This window comes from Podarcis cretensis (assembly GCF_951804945.1).
Source record: "Podarcis cretensis genome assembly, chromosome: 7".
NCBI lineage: Eukaryota > Metazoa > Chordata > Lepidosauria > Squamata > Lacertidae > Podarcis > Podarcis cretensis.
The window spans coordinates 51457955-51472731 of NC_137176.1; the positions used below are offsets into that span (position 1 = coordinate 51457955).

Here is a 14777-nt window from a genome sequence, read left to right on the forward strand (position 1 = left end):
TATTCTTTTGTGTGTCCTCTTTGATTCTTAGGAACTTCATAAAGTCTAAGTTGGAAGGCAAGGATATTTGTGTGTGTGTGAAAATGTTATTTCAGACCTAGTTAGATGCATGTTTTAAAGACCAACTAAGCTGAGCATCTAAAATAGTTGAACTTAGAGATCTATCTCCATTATGAAAGCTCTGGATTGTATTTAGCAGTCAGGTAAGCAGGCCACTTGTGCAATCAATCTTTCTCCTCCCCTCATATATATATCCCTGTATACACCTAAGTACTTTTCCAGAGAGTATAAGATCCTCCATGGGGGAATACAGTGGAGGAGAGAATCACCCAAACTTGGGCAGAGGTGGCTGACATGAGCAACTTCCCACTCACACAAGCTACCTATGCCCAATTTTGCCCAATTCTATGCAGAATTTATCTTCAGCTTTCATTTTAAAATTAAAAAGGAGCAAAGTTCTAGCTCTTTATAAAGGATGGGGAACCTACAGCTTGCTAAATGTACAAGTCCCACCAACCCTGACTTTTGGCCATGCTAGTTGGGACTGATGGGAGTTGGAAGTGCAACTCTGGAGGGTCATAGGTTCCCCATTCATGCCAGAACAGCTGCAGAAAGAAGGTAGATTTGAAAATATGTGGGTAGTGTCTGTCATAATTTTTTTTAAAAGGGGTGGGAATGTGAGTAGGCTATTCAGTGGTTGAGTAAATCAATGTGTTCAGACTGTGCATAGTTCTCGGCCCTCTTACTATTACCCAAGAACATGGTCTGAGGGCATATGATGCAGGCATCTGACTGAAGCAGAGCATGTCTGAGTCTGGGTAGCATCTCTGTGGGAGATCTGGGAATCTCAAATAAGGCACCTTAAGTTCCATGATGAAAGCAAGGTTGGAGATTCACTCAAGCAATTTTTGTTTAAAGCTACATTTATTTTTGTTCATTTCTACGAAATTTTGCATAACAATTGAAGTTTTAGCAGAAGAGTTTGATGAAATAATGAGAATGGAAACTGGCTCATTCCCTTTAGTTAGTTCCTTCTTTGAAAGCATTACCTTTAAAATATGCAAGGAAGTATGGATGCTGTAGAAATGCAAGAGAGGAAATGAGATGTATAGGCAAAAGATTTTTGGGATAAGGTTGCACTCCTCTCCACCACATTGAAAACTACTGTATTATAACAAATATAAAAGAAGCTTTGATTTTTAAAAATGTTCTTGAATTTGTGGTAAAGGTAGATTTGATTTGTTTTGTGTGTTTAATCCAGGACACTTGAAATGGACCAAAGCCGAGGATATTGACATAGAAACTCCAGGATCTATACTTGTGAACACTAACCTGAGGGCTTTAATAAACAAACACACATTTCTTTCCTTACCTCAGCATTTTCAACAATACCTCTTGCTTTTGCTTCCAGAAGTAGATAGACAGGTAAGGGTTGTTTTTGTTTTTTTAAAGCATACAGTAATTGCTTTCATGGGCATTCTTTTGTAATTACTGCTTTTCTATAGCTTAACATGATGCATATTGTTCAGACTCACTGGCACAAGTAAATGCTTCTCAACACCATGCATAACTAACTTATGGAATTCACTGTCAGAGGAAGTCATGAAGTGGACTAGCAAAGGTGTTTTTAAAAAGGATTAGACACATTCCAGAAGAAAATGTGTAACGAAGGCTGTTAGCCATGACAGCAAACTATGAAATCTCAATCAGGCTGTGGTGCCTTATAGAAGTTATAGCAGCGGTGCAGGGACCACTTCCCTCCCATTGATTCATCCCCCAGCAGAGTTGTAGCATCTAAAGACTACTTAGCATATGAGTAGGGCTGAGAAAAATGTTTGTGTTTTTCAGCTTTCATGTCAACATTCACATGCTTAATAATATAGAACTTCTTGCTGAACAGCTAAGCAAATTTTACAAAAATCAAAATAATTTATTTGCTGTTTGGATATCTAACCAGTTACATGTCAGATGTGGGTGTGTAAAGCCCACAGAGTCTAATTCTTAAGGTGCAGGGAACTGTATAGCCCTTGAGCCAGCACACAGAGCACAGCTCAGAGAAGATCCTGAGCTTTGGAAACAAGGCAGTCAGAGCTTCCATGACCAAGCTGCTTCTTTCTTCTGTCTTTGGTGATCACTCATAGCCGAGTAAGATTGTCTTCCATAAACACGGTTTTAAAAGTGAGTCCGTAAGTGACTGCGGAGGCCATTTCTGGATCCACACATCCTTCCACAGTGGGGACATAGGTTTCCGGGCGGGAATTGATCATGGTGAGGGTTTGCCTAGCATGCCTTCCTCTTAGCACATTTCTCCCTTGTGTCCTGAGTTCGAGCGTCTTCAATGCCCATGACACCTTTGGTAAAGACTGTTCTCCAACTGGAACGCTCGCAGGCCAGTGTTTCCCACTTGTCGGTGTTTATACTGCATTTTTTGGGATTTGCCTTGAGAGAGTCTTTAAACATCTTTTGTTGACCATCAGAATTACGCTTTCCACTTTTATGTTCGGAATAGAGTAGTTGCTTTGGAAGACGATAATCAGGCATCTGTACAAAATGACCAGTCCAATGAAGTTGATGTTGAAGAATCATTGCTTCAATACTGGTGATCTTTGCTTCTTTCAGTACACTGGCATTACCTGTCTTCCCAAGTGATGTGTTCACCTGTCTTCCCAAGTGATGTGTAAAATTTTTTGGAGACACCAAGCTAGGGGATGCTTTGCAACCAGCTGAACAAAGTCTAGGCAGATTTCCTTTATATGCTTTCTGTGAGCCCTTCCCCAGAGCAATGTAATGGGGAGCAGCCCTGCCCTGGACCTGCCTTGCCTATAGTCACATGGGTTAAACTATGTTTCAGCTCAGGTCTAGTATGGACTTGTGTAGTTCGCCCCATCCACATGATGTAAGGCCTTCAAATGATACAGCAACACTATGAAAAGTGCCTCCTATGCTACTGCTATAACATCTAAAGGGAATAACTCCTGCTTACCAGTTCTTAGGAACCAGTAATTTTTGTTGTATTCAGCATGGCGCTAAGAGGATCATTCTGTCAGTGCAAGAATGAAGCAGCAACTCCTTACTCAAAACATTGCAGGATTTCACTTAGCTATGCAACACTTGTTTCAAATACAGGCAATCTGACTGGTATTCTACTATATTTGAGGGATATTTATGCCTTTTCTCTTCTGTTTCAAAGAAAAAAAATGGTGACACCTATTTCATACTTGTCCTTAAATGGATTGACTGCATTCTCCAAAACTTCAGGTCCTGTGATCTGTTTTAGGAATTGGAATTATCTGACGCTGATAGATCTGATGGAGCCTTACTTACACTTCCCATCGGACCAAGGACTACAGGCCCCCTCATTTCAGCTATGGGGAAGGACAACTACAATTCTGAGCCCTTTTGCTTGGGCTCGCCTCCACTTCCAGGATCTTTATTAAAATCCTGGTAGACCAAGTGGCTTTCCCCAGAAGCACAGGCATGAGGATCTATTCACATCTAGGCAATCTCCTAGTCTGATCATCATCTCCTAAGGGTAGCTCCAAGACACAGCTGTGACCTTATTGATGGGGTAACACCATGGGTTTTCATCAGCAGTACATTTCTTCCTATATACACCCTTTTCACATAGTTTTTCTGCCTCCTGGCCAACAAATCTATATAAAGGCTCCAGAAAAGCACCTGTGCAGTGAATTCAGATCTCATTTTCAGTCTCTAGCCAGTTTACTGTTAATGATGGAATCAAGTCTAGATTCCATCCATTGGGCAAAACTCTACCCCAGACTGCTACACATTCTTCTTCAAAACACCAACAGTCTCAACCCAGACATCCAGGTCCCACCCAGGTGCAGAACTTCTTCAGATTGTGGATCTCAGAGTCACACCTGTTTGGGGATATTCTCTTACAGGAAGCCAGTTGAGTCTTTCCGATAATAGAAGCTAACTGAGCAACAGGAGAAGTGAAAGTGTTTATCTTACAGCATTGTAAACAATGGAGAACGGGCGGGGGACTTTCCCCCTCCACATATTGAAGCCTTTGCCATCTCAGGTGGCAATGTTGAGCAAAAGGCACATCTGGATAAGCTCACCTGCTAAGCAAGCTCTACAGAGGGAGGATCAAGGAAACGCCTTGGGGTTGAATGGTTTGGCTTCCTTGCCCTTACATTTTGCTCAATAGAATCCACTTTCCCAAGCAGTGCAGCAGAGCTTTGGGTGGCTTATTTTTAGACCTCACTGTAATAGAAGGTACAAAGTCCAATCTTGTGAGCTTTTTAACTAAATTTGTCTTTTTCTACTGTACCATAAAATCAGTTCCCTTAATGTAATGGGCAAGTGGCAAGGTTTCCCAAAGCACTTAGGCTTCCACATGACTACAAATCAATATGAGTAACCAAGATACATTTTCCATCCCTATATTTTTTTAATTTTTTTTTACAAGAAGCAGTCAACCTTCCATTAAAAAGGGGCGGGTGGGAATGGAACAGTGACTTCTTAAGTGCTTTTATGCCTAGGTAATATTGAAAGGCCATTTTTATGTCTGATATTTTAATAAATCATCCCAATACCATCTATAATGACAAATTGTTTAAGGTGCTAGCTGCAATCCAGAATGTGCCAGAGGGGTTCTGCTCTTTTATTTTGGTGTTGCAGCTCCGTCCTCTCTGCCTGTTCTATACTGTAAACTTCGCTTTGACTAAGATGATGAATTTTTTGCCAACACTTTTCTGGATTGTGGTCATTATGTGACTGGCATAAGGTCATTATGTTCAAGAAACTGTTTTGTAAGCCAGTCTTCTTTTGTTCCTCATGGGAAGATGTATTTGTGATTACCTGCAAATATTCTTAGGCACATCTAGTTACTTACTCTCCATTTCCAAGTACCTTGGGAATGGCTTGCATTCTGTGCCTGCTGCTAAGGTTCAACTAAGTATGTGCTGCAGTGAGCTGTAGGGCGAGGGAATGACAACTCCATTGCTTTTCTAGGGATCACAGCTGAGGGGTAGAGCGCAATGCTTTGCATGCAGAAGAACTCAGGTTCAGTTACTGGTGATCTGAGTGAATGGGATCATGGGTGGGAAGAGCTGGGAAATAACCTACCTGAGAGTCAGCGCAGGTGGTGTGTGGCTAGATGGATCAGTGGTCTGACTCAGCATAAGGTTGTGCTTTCATTTCACCTAAGTTACTTTCTAATTTTCACTCACTTTTGTGCCTTGCAAGACAGCAGTGTTGCTGCAGTCAAACTACCCATTTTAGCAGGTGCCTAGTTTGGTGTACCTCCACTTGACCATCATGTTGGTGTGCACAGTGTGTGAATTGGCCCACAGTATTGATGAATTTTTAGCCTTTCTATATTTTCAAAGCCATGAATTATTATTATTATTATTATTGAAGTTGATTTAAAACACCATCTTTATTATTTACGTTCTCATTGTTGATGGTCCTGCACATTTTATAAGCTTGCTACCTATGGTTAACAACTGGCACACCAGCTCTTACCCTGCCTAAGATAGCATAAGATGGTTAGGTAAAGGTAAAGGGACCCCTGACCATTAGGTCCAGTCGTGACAGACTCTGGGGTTGCGGCGCTCATCTCGCTTTATTGGCCGAGGGAGCTGGTGTACAGCTTCTGGGTCATGTGGCCAGCATGACTAAGCCGCTTCTGGCAAACCAGAGCAGCGCATGGAAACGCTGTTTACCTTCCCGCCAGAGTGGTACCTATTTATCTACTTGCACTTTGATGTGCTTTTGAACTGCTAGGTTGGCAGGAGCAGGGACCGAGCAACGGGAGCTCACCGCATCATGGGGATTCGAACCACTGACCTTCTGATTGGCAAGTCCTAGGCTCTGTGGTTTAACCCACAGCGCCACCCGCGTCTCATAAGATGGTTACCAGGGTACAATTAGGTTCTATTGTTCAATTTCTTTCTGAAGCCAGTTTTAAATCTACAGCTCTTGATCCAAAAACTAGATGATCAGCACTATCTTCTGGCTTTGAGCTCAGTTGGTTAGAGTGTGGTTGCAGGTTTGATCCCTGTAAGGGACAGCTGCATATCCCTGCATTGCAGGGGGTTAGACTGGACAATCCTCAAGGTCCCTACCAACTCTATGATTCTATGAGATAACGCTTCTATGAGCAGCCAAATCTCAATATTTGATTGGTTGATTGGTAGTACATGCTTATACCTTGTACCATGTTTATTTTAGTAGTTATATTTGTATGCCTATAGGAAAATGTTCTTTTGTTGTACTTGACCTAGTTTCTGTACATTTACACTTGAGTTTGATCTACGGTAATTAGTCATGTTTTAGGCCTCGTTGAAATCAATGAGCAAGATAATCTTGTTGATTTCAGAGAGACTAATGCATTTCCTCTGGTTCCAACTTATTGTACTTGTATAGTCTAGCGTTCCTACTTTCCTCTTACCTTCTGTATCATAGTTATTATCCTTCTCTTTTTTCGCATTTCCATCCCTATTAAGTACTAGGGTTCCTATTGGCACACCAATGTACCGTGACCAATATAGGTGTCTCACAAAGCAAGATGAACATTAGATGTGGTGTGTTTAATGTACATGACATACGCTTGTACGTTTGCAATCTTGACTTGATATATATCCTCAGTTTAATACAGTGAAGAAAAACAGCTTTTGATTTTAATTTGACTTGGAAAATCATTTCTCATTTCCCATTCGGTATGTAAAACTAGCTTAAAGGTTCATCAGTACAACATTATGAATGCCATCAAACCTCCTTCTTAATGGCCCTGCACAGTCCTCCTTCAGGATTCAAGACAATTTATGAACCAGTCCAATGCATGATTTTGAAATGTGCCTGGGCATCAAGCAATTACAGAGCAGCTTGGACATTGATGCCCCCAAAGCTTACACTTACACCCCATTGAAAAACTTCATCTTTGTGGAAGTTGCTCAGTTGAACTGTTAGCATATTATAATAACCTTTTCTGGGTTTTCTAGATCACATGCTATATGGGACTGTTTTTTGATCTGGACACTTAAGAACACTTTTCTTTTAATTTGGTAATTTAATTTCTTGCCTGTTTGAATCCTCAAGATGAAACAATAGACAGGCAGAAAAGGGATGTAACGTGAAGCAAATAGTTTGTTTCGCAAAAATGTGGTAGAGCTATTTCATATATTTTCTTTTTTCTTTCTGATGCGGATACACTGAGTAAAATTTTGTAACGGCCACACTTTTGTATGACATGGAGAGCTCACATCTCACACATCTGATAAATTGGCTCCCAAGAGGTTTGTCCAAATTCTGAAGCCAAGGCACGATAATGGCTCAGCATTGTTTTACAAGCTATACCCTTATATCTTAATAGTACACATGCTTTTAATTTGTATGTACTATTATATGTATTGCAAACTGAAAATCTGTCAACCAATGTTTTGTCTATATTTCTGACATTAAATGTATTTAGTGACAACCCTCCCCTTTCAAATATCTTCAAGAAATTATCTAAATTTCTCTTTATGGCATACTCCTTTAAAAATGTAAAAATGAAACAGAAGTTTAATGCTTTCTATTAAAAATGAAGAATCCATATTAAATAATATATTGCTAACTTACTGAGGTAAGCTTTTAGTGTGCTGAAACTCAAGCTTTACCATTGTGAAACAGTATAATAAAACCATATATAATTTATTACAGCCTGTGTTAATACTAGAATCACTGCCTGTATTAGCAAAATCTTTTATTTGAGAAATATACCATCTAAATATTAATTATGTAGGATGCTTGAATAGTAGCTTTTATATAAGAGCAACAGCAATACTGGTCAGGGTGAAGGGGGAGAACAATAATGGATTTTGATGGTTTAGTTTTTCTTAATATATCAGCCATGTAGAAGAGCCCGAACACCTATAAAATGATGATACATCCTTTCTGAAGAGCATTAGGATTTTAGTAGAAATTATATAGAAGGTTGCCAAATTCTGTAACATGCTGGTGTTGCAGTGGTCTCTGGCAACAAGTGTTAATTTAGGCATCAGTAGGAAATTAACTGACCAGGTGCTGTTCTATTTACTAATGTTTGACATTTTCATGGCTTGTGAAAATAGCCACTGGGCTATGACAAATGTTTCCCCCCATTAAGTAGAATAGAAACAATAGCTAAAATGTTTCTGGTGTGAATTCTTTGTAAAATAATTGCTTAAGTTTGGGAATTAATATCTCCGTTGTGCTTAATCAGACAAAACCAGAATTCCAAGCCCAACAGAATAATAATAATAATAAAATGCATTTCAAAAACATTTGTTGTTCTGGCTCATTAAAGCATTGGCTTTGTTGGACAGCATTTCTTGAACGCCATAAAAATTAATAGTGTATTTTAAAAGTGCTTTATTAGCATGTTTCTCCAAATACTAATTTAGCTTTAGTGGTTAATTGTGCCATCTCTATGGCTGTGGACTGTTGAAGTAAAACACCTACTTTAACACTAAGAATTTAAGTTTTTCTCTTTTTCACACTATTTCATTCCAAGTAGAAATGCATCCTCTAGGGCAGGGTTTCCCCAACTTAGGTCTCCAGATGTTTTTGGACTATAATTCCTATCATCCCTGGCCACTGGTCCTGCTAGCTAGGGATGATGGGAGTTGTAGTCCAACAACAGCTGGAGACCTAAGTTGGGGAAACCCCCCTCTAAGGCATCTCTTTGATCTCACGGGTTTTTGATTCTTTGTAGGAATTTTGTAGAACAGATTTTAATTGGATGTAATTTGGCTTATCCTTCTACAATTCTTCTCTTAGAACAAATCTTGACAGACTAAGCATGGCTGGAAATGGAAAGTGAGAAACTTGATTTGGTATGCCTTTTAAAATGGGCATCTCCACATTGCAGATGTCCCTACTAAGGGATTCCCTCATTTGCTGGAGTCCATATTGTTCTTTTCAGTCCTTTTCAGACCAACTGAACAGTTGTTATCATGGTGGGATGGCTCTCAGTGCCCCCTCAGTATAAGAAGAGAGATTGGTGAATACCAAGGCTTGGCAACTAGGGGATAGATCTGCCATTTTCTTGATGACATTGTGGTTACTATTCCCAAGAAGTTCAAGCATGTATCCTGGGAATATGTGATTAATAAATACATCAAGAGTTTCCTTTCTTCTCATTAGTTCCAAGAGTAACTATTTTCTAAGTCCCATCAGTTTTTGCCTCCTTTCCATGACTCACTTTCTGAAAGTCGCATTACACTTAAGATCTCTCCTTGATTTCTCTGTGCATCTCAGGATCTTCATTAGAAAGTTGATCAAGCAGGGGCACAGAAAGCAGTAGTATGTTCCTAGTACTGTGTGGCTTTTCTGGCTTGGAATTTCTACCCTAAGCAATTCTGTGAATTAATTTTTCTTTTAAGGTTTCTTATACAGTGTAAGATTTCTAAAGTGTTGGTCTCACAATTGGTTGCTGTTTGTTAAAAAAAAAAACTTCACAGAAAATGCTACAATTAAGTAACAATTGCTGTTAGACATCATTTTATATACACACACACACACACACACACACACACAAACAAACAAACGGTTCACACCATGTTAACTTCTGATACTGCTAAAATTATTTTTCACCGCAGTTTTTGTTTCAGCCTACCTACTGTCATGAAAATATGTGCTAGATCAGAAACTGAGTTGGATTGTATGGAATACAATGCGTCTTCCTTCTGAATAAACATGCATCAGATTACGCTGTTAGAATCAGTAGTACTTGATCATCCTTAATGTAGGCACACAGATGCTGGGTTAGGCCACTTGCATTTAATATGATGACTATAATGAAAATGCTATTTAAATATTAGATTATCCCTCTTGTTATTCCCACTTTCTATCCTTCCCTGTTTCACGTAATTGGAGCTCTAATCTTATGTACTCTTAGTTGAAGCAATATCTGACAGTGTCTTCTGCTACCACCGGCTTATTTTCTAGATGGGAAGTGATGGAGTTTTGCGCCTCAGTAGTTCCGCTCTAAATAATGAATTCTTTGCATATGCAGCACAAGGGTGGAAACAACGATTGGCAGAAGGTAATTTTCTATTTGTTATTAGATTTAACAAAATAGTGATTTTCCCTCCCAGAAGAGATGCCTTCTTGTGTCATTGGCCAAGAATACACACACTCAAAATACATTTGTAAGATAAAATGTAAAGTGAGAGGACTTAAAAATGATACACTCTGGTTCATCTTCAAATTGATTTAAGCACATCTGTTTATTGCACCTGAGTAGGGGAGGTCACTTGGGCAGCCTTTTCAAAAATACGAACAAGCATTTTCATCAGTGTCAACTTTGGAAACCTAAATGCATGTGACTAAATCAGCCAATGATATTTCAGGAATGCCAAAGGTAGTGCTGCAAATAAAATATTATTGTTGGTTTCTCTCAGATTAATTTTGCTGAAATTTGAACAAATGAAGGTTTAATTCATTTCTGCTCCAGAGGCTAGGACCCGAACCAATGGATTCAAGTTACAAGAAAGGAGATTCAGACTAAGCATCAGGAAGAGCTTTCTGATAGTAAGAGCTGTTCGACAGTGGAACAGACTCCCACAAAAGGTGGTAGACACCCCTTCCTTGGAGGTTTTAAAGCAGAGCGTTGGATGGCCATCTCTTATGAGATTCCTGCATTGCAGGGGTTGGACTAGATGACCCTCAGGGTACCTTCCAACTCTATGATTCTATGAGACCTGGTGTTCCCCCCCCCCTTACTGCAGCCATCCATGCCACCTGAAAAGCTGCTCCCAAAGGTTGGGGGACCTTCTGGAGCAGCATCCAATACAGTACAATGAACTGCAGCTGGATGAGGATATTGAGAAAGCTGTGGTGCATGTGTGAAACTGCTTGGACATGTGCACTGGAATCTCTGGAGCTTGTCCCGTCTATGAAATCTTACAACACAAATGCCCAAGCAATGTTTGCACATCGTCTGTTCAATGGCGCTTCTGCAAAGACCCCCACTCAAATCCCAACTGCACCCTTGTAAAAATCCTTAGGAACTTGTATTCAAATATTTGGGGACCCATATTCAAAACCGCCCTCTTTATATCTTTTAGGAGAATTTACTCCTGAAATGCAGCTGCGCATCAGACAAGAGATTGAAAAGGAGAAGAAAACAGAGCACTGGAAAGAGAAGTTCTTTGAAAGATTTTATGGGGAAAAGTAAGTAGCAAAGTAAAAAAAAAAAAATCATTAAACAAAGAATTGGCCTGAGATTTACATTAATATATTAATATATACATTAACATGTATTTCTTTCACATAGATCAGTTATTTTGGTTTAAAAATAAACTGCCTAGTTAATTGTGGCAATGGTTTTAGCCTTGCATTATTATTAGATTGTGACATGTTTTTTGCCCATCTCCTGCCATTTCTTTCCCTCAAAACCCACTTATCTAGAAAAGTCTTGCATGGACCACTGCAACTTTTTCTGCCTATGCTTTTCACTATGCCAGCGATCCCCTCCGAACTTCTGTCCCCCACTAATCATTTATCAAACCATCTGCTTTATCTGAACTGTAAATTTATGAGCAGGGACAATGTCATTTCTATATTTCAAGGCAGGTTGTTGGAGATAAATGTGAAGAGAGAAGTGTAATTGTAGATAATTTATGGTACTGGCAGCAGCTCTGGTATTGCAAATAGTGGATAAAATTATTGCAGTATGTCAGCAGTTTCCTGAAATGCAGGTCTGCTCCAATTATATTTAAAGTTGGGATGAGCATGCAGTTTAAAGCATAGAGGGGGCAGGAGGCTGACCTACTGGCGTTCCCCATTAGTCTTTCTCCCCACAGTCTCTTTGCCCTCATTGCTATTCTGCCAGCTTTGCTCACTTCTGGTATCAGCAACTCCCACTTATGTACCCCTTTTGTACTTTAATTCACATACCATGCCCTGGTGTTTAACATTCATACCACAAGTTTAAACATTGCCATGCATAATTTTTTCAAAAGTTGTCATGAACTCAACAGTGTTCTGGTTTAGTTTTAAATTATTTTCTAATCCATAAGACTGTTGTCTCCCCTTTGTCGAGTCTCTCCAGGGCAGAAGCTCTGAGCAGTGAAGCTACCTTCCTTCATCTTTTCTTATCAAAACTGTCCAATGAGATGCTTCTCTAACCAACCAGAGTGAAAACAAAAAGTGGTCCATAGCCAACCAGGAGGTAGTGATAGTTGTGGTGGCATTCAGCAGCAGCAAGCAAGCCCCAGCATTTCCATAGCTGGATATCCAGCCATGCCCCACTTTCTTTATGTTCTGGTTGATCAGAGATGTAACAGAGCAGTGAGCCGCACTAGTGTCCAGTGGAAAGCCTGTTCCTGCACATCTCTAACCAACTAGAATGAAAAGGAGGCAGCCCGTTAATCGGATATCCACCAACGGAAATACTGGTGATTGCTTGCTAATGACCCGTCTTCTCCTCCTGGTTGGTGCAGTTCTGTAGTTTTATGAGTCAAATGTACTTGTTGTAGATAAGGATCTCAGGTTGTCATCTAGAGATTGTGCTTTTGTAGCATGGATTGAAATTAATGCTTTCTCTGAAATGTGATGATTGCATAATTAACTATGTGATTTCTGACTAGGCTGGGAATGTCAATAGAGGAATCTGTGAAGCTCACATCTGTACAAAGCAGTAATGAAGAGCCTTCCCTCTGTGGGTCTTCAGAGTTGCCTGGTCCTTCAGGAGAGTCAGCGTTTGATGATCATGAGGAGAAAAGAAACCAGCTGCCACTATTGCCAGAGAGAGATTTTTGCCATTCCCTTTGCAACATGGAACATGTTCCCTCCAAGGATCTAATAGCAGAAGCAGAAGGCATTTTGATACCTGAAGAATCTGTTATTCAAGAGGAGATTGCTGAGGAGGTTGAGACAAGTATCTGCGAGTGTCAAGAGGAGAGCCATAAAGCGGAACATGTGAATTCCGAGCAACTCGTCAGCCCACTTGGTACGAATGAAGAAACAGAAACTTTGCCACTTTCAGGGAACTCTGATGTAGTAAGTACATTGTGCCAAGTTGAAATTAAGGTGGAAGAGAGATTGGAACACCCCCAGGAAGAAATGTCAGTCATGACCGATCAGCTGGAAAACAGTTTATCACCTTCCCAGTCTGCTTCATCTGCAAACTCTCTCAGTAATATGGAAGAAAAGGATCTGGAATGTGCAAAAGAGCTAAGTCCTCATGGAAAATATTCCCCTGTCCTCAATGGTTCCTTATTCACTGGTGGAAGTGTTGCTGTACATATGGAGCTGCAAAGTGACCCTGATGAACAGTCTTCTGAAAATGCTTGTATTTCTGAAAATTCATTTTCCTCTGAAAGTCCAGAGGAACCATGTGTCAGTATTGCATCTCCTGGAGGTGACACACAGTCAACTTCAGAGGAACCTTGCACACCAGTATCTCTGGAAACAGCATGCTCATCTGACATTTCTTGCACTGAAAACACTGAAGCTGATAGTCAACAAAAACCTATTGATGATCATCTAAATACATCTTTAATATCTGAAGTATCTCCCATGCCTGCCTCACCTGTAACCTCAGAAGCATCTCTGATGTCAAATTTGCCTCTGACTTCAGAGCCATCACCAGTTTCCAATTTACCTTTACCATCAGAAACCTCACCAATGTCTGATGTGCCCTTAACATCTGAAACCTCCTCAGTGTCTTCTGTCCTTCTAGCTTCTGAAACATCTCATTCGAATAGTCTGTTGTTACCTTTGGAAACATCTCCGCTTTCAGATTCGCCAATGAGTGAAAGATTTAGTCAGCAGAGAAAATCACCATGTTCATCTGAAGAATCCCTGTCACCACTGAAAGAAGAAGTGTCTACCATTGCTAATAATTCTCAAGAAGACGACCTTGCTTCACAACAGAAACAGATCCAAGGTGTACCTGAAGCCATGAAAGCTGTCACACCTGAGGCTTCAACAGTGGAAGAGTCCCAGTCTAGAAACATTACTAACCAACCATGTAGATCACATACCGAAATAGAAAAATCTTTCATTTCTTCTGTGGCAGAACACTCTTCTCCAGAAGTGATAAAAATTAGAAATCATGGTGCTCTACAAAGAACTGAAAAGAAAAGTACTGTCTCTCAGCTAGAAGTTTCTGTTCTATCAGAAACAGCAGGATGCAAAAATACTGAATCTCTTCCATCTAAATCACATGATAAAATATATACCTCATCCTCATCAGAAAAGTTGTTCTCGGAAGTGGGTAGAAGTAAGTCTCACAAACTTCAAGGGACTGCACAGAGTCGGTTTGAAAGTTCTTATTCAACAAAGTCATCAGAGCCTACAAAGTCGCCTGAAGTAAGAGGTGAAAATAGGGACCTGGAGATTCCAAAGAGGAAGACTGCTGAACACCATGGTTTTGGGATCTGCAAAGAGAAGCGAGCGAGAATTGAAGATGACCAGGTACATCGTAATACATCAGCAAGTTCATCTGAGAGGGAAGCACCACCCAGAGAAGAGCCCAGAGTCCCACCTCTTAAGGTAAACTGAAAGGGCATCATTTAATGAAACAAAATTGACAGATAAAGGTTTCTGCAGAGTATACTGGGATTTTAGGTAGGGTTGCCATACATCCCTGGACATCCTCGGAGTACTGTGGTTGAAAGCAGTGTGCAGGTGAAAATTAGCAAGATGTCCTGGAAAATCCAGACATATGGCAAAAGCTCAACAACTTGCCCCCCCCCAAAAAAAAAATCTCAAAAAACTTTTGTGTCTGGATTTTCACTTTTTGAAATATGGCAACCCTAATTTTAGACAATTCAATA

General features: G+C 40.1%; 1 protein-coding gene across 5 annotated transcripts in view; it reads left to right on the forward strand.

Annotated features, from left to right (window-relative positions):
- The window catches only part of ASXL3 (ASXL transcriptional regulator 3), a 103346-nt gene that overhangs the window by 77860 nt on the left and 10709 nt on the right, over positions 1-14777 (forward strand). For 4 of the 5 annotated variants that reach the window (XM_079982599.1, XM_079982600.1, XM_079982601.1 and 1 more), the window contains 4 exons: positions 1262-1425; positions 9940-10036; positions 11061-11166; positions 12585-14493. In XM_079982599.1, the coding sequence (XP_079838725.1) occupies positions 1262-1425; positions 9940-10036; positions 11061-11166; positions 12585-14493 (2276 nt within the window). Of the gene's footprint in view, positions 1-37; positions 204-1261; positions 1426-9939; positions 10037-11060; positions 11167-12584; positions 14494-14777 lie in introns of those variants that run through there. The other variant, XM_079982603.1, reaches the window with a different exon arrangement.